Source organism: Globicephala melas, chromosome 14, assembly GCF_963455315.2.
Source record: "Globicephala melas chromosome 14, mGloMel1.2, whole genome shotgun sequence".
In the NCBI taxonomy this organism is placed as follows: Eukaryota; Metazoa; Chordata; class Mammalia; order Artiodactyla; family Delphinidae; genus Globicephala; species Globicephala melas.
In genome coordinates, this window is record NC_083327.1 from 70,239,852 (window position 1) to 70,251,083 (window position 11,232).

The 11,232-nt window shown below is 34.4% G+C and overlaps 1 protein-coding gene across 1 annotated transcript in view; it reads left to right on the forward strand.

Moving 5' to 3' along the window:
- The window catches only part of ADGB (androglobin), a 138,814-nt gene that overhangs the window by 32,791 nt on the left and 94,791 nt on the right, over positions 1–11,232 (forward strand). The window contains exons 7-9 of the mRNA XM_030853230.3: positions 2,276–2,523; positions 6,563–6,697; positions 10,514–10,608. Coding sequence (XP_030709090.1) covers positions 2,276–2,523; positions 6,563–6,697; positions 10,514–10,608 — 478 coding nt within the window. The remainder of the gene's footprint in view (positions 1–2,275; positions 2,524–6,562; positions 6,698–10,513; positions 10,609–11,232) is intronic.

Consider the following 11,232-nt stretch of genomic DNA (forward strand, 5'->3'; position numbering starts at 1 on the left):
TCATATATGTCTTTTATTATATTGAGGTGTGTTCCCTCTAACCCCATTTTGTTGAGCATTTTTTATCATAAATGGATGTTGAATTTGTCAAATGGTTTTCTGCATCTATTGAGATGACCGTATGATTTTTATCCTTCATTTTTTTTACTGTGATGTATTACACTGATTGATTTACGCATGTTGAATCATTCTTGCACCCCAGGAATAAATCTCACTTGATCATGGTGTATGATCCTTTTAATGTATTGTTGAATTGTTTGCTAACATTCTGTTGTGAATTTTTTGTGTCTATGTTCATCAAGGATTTTGATCTGTAGTTCTCTTTTCTTGTGATATCCTTGTCTGATTTTGATATCAGGGTAATGCTGGCCTCGTTAAATGAGTTTAGACATTTTCCCCTGTCTTCTATTTTTTGAAAGAATTTGAGAAGTATTGGTATTAATTCTTCTTTAAATGTTTGGTAGAAGTCACCAGTGAAGCTCTCTGATTCTGGACTTTTCATTGTTGGGAAGTTTTTGATTACTAGTAATCAGTCCATTCAGATTTTCTATTTCTTTGTCTTGGTAAATCATATGTTTCTAGGAATTTATCCATTTCTTTTAGGTTGTCCAGTTTGTTTTGTATATTTGTTTATAGTAGTCTCTTATGATCCTTTGTATTTTGTGGTATTAATTACAATGTGTCTGTTTCATTTCTGATTTTCTTTATTTGAGTATTCTCTCTTTTTTTTGTTGGTGAGTCTAAAGGTTTGTCAATTTTGTTTATCTTTTCAAAAAACCAGTTCTTAATTTCTTTGATCTTTTCTACTGTCTTTTTAGTCTCATTTATTTCCACTCTGATATTTGTTATTACCTTCCTTCTACTAACTTTAGGCTTCATTTGTTCTTTTTTTTCTATTTCTTTTAGGTGTAAAGTTAGGTAGTTTGAGATCATATTTCTTAATGTAGACATGTATTGCTACGAACTCTCACAGAACTACTTCTTAGAACTATCTTTGCTTTGTTGTATTTGTTGTCGTTGTATCTGTTGTATTTTTGTTGTGTTGTACTTCCATTTTTATTTATCGCAAAGCATTTTTTAAATTTCTTCTTTGACCCATTGGTTGGTCAGTAGCATATAGTTTAATCTACACATAGCTGTGAATTTCCCAGTTTTCTTCTTGTAATTAATTTCTAGTTTCATACAGTTGTGGTTGGAAAAGATGCATGGTACGATTTCAGTCTTCTTGAACTCATTAAGAGTTGTTTTGTGACTTAACACATGATCTGTCCTGGAGAATGTTCCATGTACATTTGAGAAAAATGTGTATTCTGTTGCTATTGGGTGGAATGTTCTATATGTTCTAAGTCCATCCTATTTGATGTGTCATTCAAGGCCAATGTTTTCTTTTTTTTTTTTTTTTTTTTGGCCATGACACGTGACATGTGGAATCTTAGTTCCCTGACCAGGGATCAAACTCACTCCCCCCGCAGTGGAAGCACGAAGTATTAACCACTGGGCTGCCAGGGAAGTCCCAAGGCCAATGTTTTCTCATTGATTTTCTGTCTGGATGATCTATTCATTGGTGAAAGTGGGATATTAAAGTCTCCTACTGGGTGCTCTCGATGGGTGAGTCCTGGGATGGGTGAGTCTGTGACAGCCCTTTAAGAACTCTTTCTGAGTTTGCTATAGCCTTGTGGGCCTCATGGATGCAAGCCCTGCTGGCTTTCAAAACTAGATGTTTTGGGAGCTTGTCTCTGATCTGCAGGTCTTAAAAGTTGGGGTGCCATTATGTGGGGTTCAAACCCTTCACTCTTCAGGGAAAAGCTTAGGGATGTGAGCTCCCTCCAAACTGTGTGTGCCCACACTGTGTGAGGTTTATGGCAAGACTGTGTCTCAGCCTCTCCTAGCCATTTCACTATGTTTTTTTTTCTCATTTGCCAGATATGAAGGAATTCCTCACCTAATTTTTTTTATTATTTTCAGAGGAAATTGTTCTGTATGTAGCTGTAGATTTGTTGTGTCCATAGGAAGAGGTGAGTTCAGAATCTTCCTACATCACCATCTTTAATTGGAACTCTGTGTTTGGTCTCCTTGCATCAGCAAAGCCCACCACAGAGGAGGCACTCAATCAAAGCTTGTTGAATAAATAAGCACATAATGGTGTTTTTAACTAACATGTGAAGAAACTATTGTAATTGGTTTTTTGAAGTAGCAAGTTAATTTTTTTCTGTCAGCAATTCTTGATGTGGAATACAAAGCTTAATTTGGAAATTAATGTTGTTTTTTACCTAAGCCCAGGATATATGGACAAAGTTTGGGAGCTCTTGAGAGAAATATTGCCCGAGTTTAAGCTGTCAGATGAGTCCAGCTCTGAAAGCAAAATAACAGACACAGATGCCAAATTAAAAGAACAAGGAAAAGACATGAAGGATGGGAAAGAAGTGAAAGATGGCAAAGAAATGAAAGATGGCAAGGAATTCAAACCTGAAGTTTCAGCAACAACACTAAAATTACCTGAGAAAAGTGACAGAGTTTTAAAGGGTAAGACATTCTATATCATGATGTTATTCAATATGGGTATTATATATAAACACTTTATAGTTTAGTCATTGCTTAATTTAATGATTATTTATTGTCATTATATTTATATAAGTGTTGTGAAAACAGTCATGTAATTAAGGTCCTTTCTAAGATATTAGAACTTGCAATGGTGTTTACCATATGTTAATTATTCTACTATATTTTGCTCTCCTTAAAAATCAAAGGCAATTATATATTTTGATGATACTCAATTAATATATTAATATAGAAAAACACATTAAGTTTTCAATTTCCCTTAAACACATCTTTCTTATATGTTATATGTAGAGTGGAAAGGACCAGAATACCAAAGGAGAAAAGTTGTCCTGTTTTCCTTTTCAGGAAGTGTGAAATAGACACAGATTAGATTATGATTTGCAGGTTATTGTAAGGTGAAAGTTAAAATCTGGAAAAAAATTTTTTGCGTTATTTTACAGAGTGTAGGAGCATTTCTTCTTAAGTGGGAAATATATTTAATCATTATTTATTTTATGTTTTCTAAAATATTTCATATAGTCATACATATGAACAATAATGCTTGTATAGTAGAGTTAAATATACTAGAAGATACTCAGCTTTTTTATGTACTGTGATAGCATCTATAATGATCTTTCAAATGTTTATGTTTTATAAGATATTGATATTTTGTCCTTATCTAGATCTTATCAACCAGCATTTCTAACCATATACTGCCCAGAAATAATTACTGTAAATGTTCCTCAAAAATATACAAAAAAATTGTGTGTGTGATATCTGCCTATCATCAGTGCCATTTAAAATGATCTAATGTGCATTAGTTTATAAAAGAAAGCAAAAAAAAAAGCCAGTTTAAATTCGTTTTACCCAGTGTATCCTAAATTAATTTGAACCTGGAATCCCTTTCTCATGTATCACAAGTTAACTTCTGTCTATCCATCCCTCCATTTAACAATCCATTCAATATACTACTTGCTGAGAATATCGGTTAAGTGTTCCAGGAATTAGTGATAACTTGATGAACAAAATCAGGTGTGGAACTCACTTCCTAGAACTAAGGTTTAGTGAGTGGGACTAACATTAATTTTAAAAATCATAAATACATACCAATACATGAGTCTTGAAGGGAAATACAGGAAACTTTAGGAGTTCATATGAAAGACCTAGTCTGGGGCATCAAAGAAGAATTCCCTAAGGAATTTTGAGCTGTGTTTGCAAAGATGATAGGGATATCTGGAGGAAGATTAAGGACTGAGAAGGGAAGAGCATTCTAGGTAGAGGAGACAGCAGATATAAATATTATGAAGAAGTAGCAGGAATGACAATGATTTGGAAGACCTGGTAGAAGATATGTTTAGCTGGAGGAGAGGATGTGTGGAATAAAGTGGCTTAAGAAGAGCCTGGAGAAGTAGATAGGAGACGATCATGTCAAATCCTCCAGGTCATGTTAAGATGATTGATCTTTACCAAGGAGCAATTGACGGCTAATGAAGAGTTTAGGGTTGAGTCATGATCTATTTCACATTTTCAAAAGGATATTCTCGTTCTCTGAGAAGAAAATAACTTGGTGTGCACATGGGGGTGGAGAGTCAGTGACATGAGTGGACATAGAAAAAACAATTTGGAGACCTTTGCATCAGCTCAGTTCAGAGACAATAGTAGCTTGGCGTAGGGTAATAGGACAGTCATAGTGGAGAGGCAGATAAAGTAAATGATTGAGAGATATTTAAAACGTAAAAAATGGCAGAATGTGGCAAAGATGATGTGTAAAATTCTGACTTCCAAAACTGGATAGATGGTAGTACCTTTTATTGAGAGGGGTAATGCCAAAAGAGGAACGGCTTTATGAGGAGAGATCACAGAATGACTCAGAACATACTGAATTTGAAGTGCCTTTAAGAAATCAAGTGTACTTTCATGTCAGGAGTTCCAGGCTGGTGATATACTTTTGGGAATCATTGACAAATGCGTGCCAAATTAAACAATGAATGATATTCCCAAGGAGATGGCGTAAAGTGAGAAGACTAAGAAGCTTAAGACTCAGCCTTAAAGAAGCTAAATATCTGAGAACTGGGTACCAAATAATGAGCTGGCAAAAGAGGTTAAAGGATGACCAGAGTAACAGGAAGAAGACCAGCAGAGCATGTTGCTACTGAAGTCAAAGGAAAAGAGTGTTTTAAGAATCAGGGAGATTGTGTCAAGTAGTGTTGAGAGTTGAAATATGAGGAGAATTCAAGTTTCTCTGCTGGATTTTGTGATATGGAGGTCACTGGGCACTGGTAAGTGATGGGAGTGGAAGACACGTTGGAGAGGTTAAGAAATAAGTGGGAAGTAAGATAATTTATAAACACCCCTGTTAGGAGTTTGTCTGTGAAGAACAGGAGAGCGACAATGTGGAAGCTGACAGGGAATGTAGGGGACCTGTGAAAGATATTTAAATTTTTACCTGATGAAGTATTTTTAAGTGATTGGGAAAATGCAGTTGAGATGACAGCCATAGTGTAAGTTTCCAGAGAGCCCAGGTGAAGGGATTGGACCAAACCAGGGAGCAAAGTCTCCTCCATCCTAATGGGTGGGCACAGGGCATGGGAGAGGACAGATGCACATTCAGTGGATGAATGGGTTTGATAGGGAGAAGCTGAGGGTTTCTGACAAAAGGCTTCTATTCTCTACAAGCTAAGAGTGAAGTGGAGGTGGAGATGAAGGTTCTCGTTGTTATTTAAAATAGATGTGGCAGAAGCTTGCAGAACTAGAGGAAGGCCATGTCCAGTAGGACTCAGCTGCTACTTTTATTCAGAGGGGTTGGCCAGATGGGTGAAATGACGTGACAGAGGAGCAAGAGATTTACTCATGGTATTGGCAAAAACACATTTTGGTAAACATTTTTGCATACTTTCCAAATTTCTATGTGAAAAGTGTGTTTTTCTATTTATAATTTTTATTATATATATATTATATTTTTAAAATTATGAATTCTGAATAGGCATTTAAAGGCTTTTAAAACCCCATTTTAAAATCATACATGAAGTCATATATTATTACCTATAATTAGTTTTAAGGCAAATATTTATAGAAAAGCCACAAAATAAAATTCTGATGTTTGTTTCCCAATAAAAAAATTCTGATTCTTGTTTCCCAATAAAATATCTCATCCTACACTTATAGTTATCTTTGCCTTTGTATCTAACATCTAAATCTACTATAAAAGCTATGAGATAGATTTACTTTAGAAGCTAAGGAGCAGTATAAGTTGTTAATGTTATAGTTTTCATTTATGCAAATTTAAAAAAAAAAACAACCTGATCAATGGTGATTACAAGTTTAGCAAATGATGAAAGAATGAATGGCAGAAATTTGAAATTTCTGTTTTAGAATTGGAAGGGATTTATTAGGAAATAAAAAAGCTTAGGGGTAAGTTGAAGGAGAACATGTTTCATAGAAATGTAAATGTGAATGGAAATTCAAATGATGGACGGTTCTGGGTACTGGGTTTTACTACACACAACATGTGGACAATCAGATGTTGGTTTGTGGACATTGGTTCGTAGCCAGTTTCCACCAGAAGATATTCTGGAGGCAGAAAGCTGTGTTTCTTGAAATGCAAGCCCCAAGTAAAGAAGATCTAAGAGGGCTCCACATTTAGGACTCAACTTTAAGCACTTTCTTTGCTGGTTTTTCTTTTTTCTTTTTTAAATGAGAAAATCAGCCTGACACCATGATTTTATATGAATAAATTATATTCAGCTGATCATCTACATTTAACATAAAATTATGTGTAGTCAATAATAAATAATGCTGCATGTCTTTCACAATACATGTCAATTTTCAAAGTTTTGCTTTATTTTGATGTTACTAATTTGAGGTGAGTAGTACTTGGGGAAATTTATGGCTATTGTTTTACATTTAAATAAGTTAAATACTACTACTATTTAACTTTCTTTTCAACACAATGACTTAATAAGCGACATACACTGAGGTTTTGTAGTTAAAAGATTTATTACATTTTTTTAATATGTTGGAAAAGCCGATGCAAAAGACCTTGGAAAGAAGAGGAGTAAAGATGGAGAGAAGGAAAAAGAAAAGGAAAAATCCAAATGGTCTCTTCATGGTTCAAGGCCCTCATCAGACGTACAATATTCTCTACAGTCTCTGTCAGATTGTAAGTTCTCAGTCTCCTAGAATAATAATTATTGCACTTATTTCCTAAAATGCTGGAAAACACTGGAGCATAGAAATGTATTTCCTGTTTAGACATGTCTAAATAAGCTTTTCAAGGTTGCCCATAATTGTTAGGCCCTCAGGATGGTTATGCATAACAGAGCAAGATCCTACATATGAGACAATGTTATCCAAGTTCTTATGGTACAACAGTCACAGAAGTGTTTACATGAAGGAGAATATATAATACTAATAAAAATATATATGTTAGTACACATATTTTTATTATAAAATATATAAATATATTTATATAAACATATAATTATATATTAATGTGTATTAATATATGTCCTCCTCTGTAAATTTTATATATATGTTGATATATAAAATATATATTTTAAACTTTATAGTCCTAACATTGGATCATCTGTCTTGGTGCTTCCAGAGTGTATATCATAATTCTCAGTTCATCCTTCTTTACATGAAAACATGTCCATTTACCTCCAGCACTATGCTTTATCTAGTTGTTTTTCTTTTCATTTTGTCTTCTTTCTTAATACATTACTATGCTTTTTTGTGAGAGCATTTTCATAGTTCTGGCTTTGTATTTTTACAGAAACATGTCTGGTGGTTTGGTAGAGAAAATACAAACACTAGTCATTATATTTTTAATTTTATACAAAAACTTGTTTTCTTATAGTGATGCCTTAAGCAATCTTTGTTGATACTGGATGACATAACAGTCCCAAAGTTACTGATAATTATTCATGTTTGTGAGAATGGCTAAACCTTTCTTTGAGTTTCTTTCTTTGTGAAAATGATGGTAACAATGCCTCTTTTTCTACCAAACTCATAGTTAAGTCAACCTCTAGATACAGAATGTGGTTCAAAGTTTGGGCTGTGGAGTAAAATTGCCTGGGTTCAGATCTCTGCTGCATGAAAAATATGTTAGAGAAGGAAAAAATTTCCCTCTACTCTCTCCAGGTTCTTCTAGCTGGTGTAAGAATTAAATTGACATGAGACAGATTAACAGAAGAAAAAGAATAATAATTATGTATGTATGAGGCCTCATAAGAAAAATGAAACCCAAGGACAAGTTAGGCAATTGAGGCTTATCTACCATCTGAGAGAAAGAAAAGGGGGTCGGGGGTTTGTGACTTCAAAAGGGAGGAAGGCAATTCACCTGGAGATTGAAAAGCAAATGTTTGGTAAACACATGTTGGCTCTACCATGCAGAGGCAGTGGGACACAGAGAGGACTCTTGTCTCTAGGCCCTGCCCTACCACACTTAGCCCATATTCTTTGTAGGTGTCTCTGGTGGTAGTGCTCTTCCTGGACCAGGCCCTTTATCTGAATTCTTTTAGGCAGTTAAGGGGGAGGTAAAAAGAAAGAATTCCTGAGTACTCCGTTCTTAAAAAAAAAAAAAAAAAAGCCCAAAATAATCCTCATGACAGAGAGATACATTTTAAGGTGACAAATTTTGCTCCCCTACATATACAAAATTTACTTTTTAAATGTAAAAACATATTTTTACAAGTTGGGCATAGTTCACATCTTAATCCATTTTAGAGTGATCCAGGGTTAACATATAATTTATATATTGCGGTTCTAAAGATATTATTCTTCAATAAACATATTATCTAGTGCAGTGAAATGTAAGTGCGTGAATTTTTTTTTAACATCTTTATTGGAGTATAATTGCTTTACAATGGTGTGTTAGTTTCTGCTTTATAACAAAGTGAATCAGGTATACATATACATACGTTCCCATATCTCTTCCCTCTTGCATCTCCCTCCCTCCCACCCTCCCTATCCCACCCCTCTAGGTGGTCACAAAGCACCGAGCCGACCTCCCTGTGCTATGTGGCTGCTTCCCACTAGCTATCTATTTTACGTTTGGTAGTGTATATATGTCCATGCCACTCTCTCACTTTGTCACAGCTTACCCTTCCCCCTCCCCGTGTCCTCAAGTCCATTCTCTAGTAGGTCTGTGTCTTTATTCCCGTCTTGCCCCTAGGTTCTTCATGACCTTTATTTTTTTTTTCCTTAGATTCCATATATATGTGTTAGCAAACGGTATTTGTCTTTCTCTTTCTGACTTACTTCACTCTGTATGACAGACTCTACGTCCATCTACTGCACTACAAATAACTCAATTTCATTTCTTTTTATGGCTGAGTAATATTCCATTGTATATATGTGCCACATCTTCTTTATCCATTCATCTGTCGATGGACACTTAGGTTGCTTCCATGTCCTGGCTATTGTAAATAGAGCTGCAATGAACATATTGGTACATGACTCTTTTTGAATTATGGTTTTCTCAGGGTATATGCCCAGTAGTGGGATTGCTGGGTCATATGGTAGTTCTATTTTTAGTTTTTTAAGGAAACTCCATACTGTTCTCCACAGTGGCTGTATCAATTTACATTCCCATCAACAGTGCAAGAGGGTTCCCTTTTCTCCACACCCTCTCCAGCATTTATTGTTTGTAGATTTTTTGATGATGGCCATTCTGACCAGTGTGAGATGATATCTCATTGTAGTTTTGACTTGCATTTCTCTACTGATTAATGATGTTGAGCATTCTTTCATGTGTTTGTTGGCAATCTGTATATCTTCTTTGGAGAAATGTCTATTGAGGTCTTCTGCCCATTTTTGAATTGGGTTGTTTGTTTTTTTCATATTGAGCTGCATGAGCTGCTTGTAAATTTTGGAGATTAATCCTTTGTCAGTTGCTTCATTTGCAAATATCTTCTCCCATTCTGAGGGTTGTCTTTTGGTCTTGTTTATGGTTTCCTTTGCTGTGCAAAAGCTTTGAAGTTTCATTAGGTCCCATTTGTTTATTTTTGTTTTTATTTCCATTTCTCTGGGAGGTGGGTCAAAAAGGTTCTTGCTGTGATTTATGTCATAGAGTGTTCTGCCTATGTTTTCCTCTGAGAGTTTGATAGTGTCTGCCCTTATATTTAGGTCTTTAATCCATTTTGAGCTTATTTTTGTGTATGGTGTTAGGAAGGGTTATAATTTCATCCTTTTACATGTAGCTGTCCAGTTTTCCCAGCACCACTTATTGAAGAGGCTGTCTTTTCTCCACTGTATATTCTTGCCTCCTCTGTCAAAGATAAGGTGACCATATGTGCGTGGGTTTATCTCTGGGCTTTCTATCCTGTTCCATTGATCTATATTTCTGCTTTTGTTAAGTGTGTGAATTTTAAAGGAATAAATCAAAACCTTTTAATTAAAAATAAAAACAATAGAGGAAAATAAATTCTATTATTTTGGCCAGAATCTTTAAAGAACAAAAGCATCATGAATCAAATGGGGTAATTTCAGGGGTATTAAGGAACACATGAATAAATATTGATGTTCAGGAGCAAATCTACAGGCATTAAACATTCCAAACTAAGTTACCTTCTTAGTTTCCATTCTTCATGGGAGGATTAATTTATTTATGTTTTCTTTCTACTTGAAATGACACAGAAACTCTCAGAATTCCTTAAATTCAAAATAAAGATTCTATGAAAGCTAAGTTACATTGACAGATAGCTAGAGTGAGTTTATGTAATAAGTGTTTTACAATGAAGTAAAATGATTTCTTAATGAATTATATGGTACTATTGTGAAGGTAAAACTGATAAGACATTCTATAAAATAGATGTACATTTGAGATTTAACATTTATTATATGCATGCAGAGTTATTTACCTATATTTCATCAGCAAAGATAAGTTCATTAAGGAATTTGAACAGTCTACTAAGACCTGCCGGTTCCATTTTGTCTAGAATTTCCATGACGCAGTATGTGTTTGGTTTTACAGGTTCTTCAGCAATACAGTCCCCTCAGGTAGTTGTATATGCTACCTTTACACCTCTCTATTTGTTTGAAAAGAATATCTTTTTATTAGAGAAGATGGTAAGTACTCAAGGCCAAGAAATTCAGTATAATTTATGGTGTGTGTGTGTGTGTGTGTGTGTGTGTGTGTGTGTTGTAGTAAAAGGTATATCAGAATTTAATCAAAATTTCATTCCTGAATTTCAGTCCTGTTATCTCTATAATTAGGCACTTAGGTACAGGGACCTGGAACATCCAAAATTTTCTTAGATGACTGCAATAGTTTTAACTACAAAAAAAAAAAAAAAACAAGGATGTAGTCTCATAGATTTTTATCAATTCCTTTCATTGTAAACAAAAGGCATCAAATTATGTATTTCAGTGAGAAGTGTGTAAGCCATTCCTAAGTAATAAATCATCTTTCTATAAACAGGTCATACATATTTTCTTAACCTAAGACAACTTAAATAAATGCATATTGAGGGCTAGAAAACCACTGCTATGAGCTCCTTGTATCTTAAAGTAATACACACAAAAATGTTAATTGCTTTTTTCTTATAAATCTAACAACTTATAGAAAACTTAGAAAATATGGACAAAGATAATAAAATTAAGCTATTCATAATATAAACACCTAGTCATAGACACTATTAACATTTTGGCGTATACACTTTGACTGTTTTTCTTGTCTGCATATTTTCTATG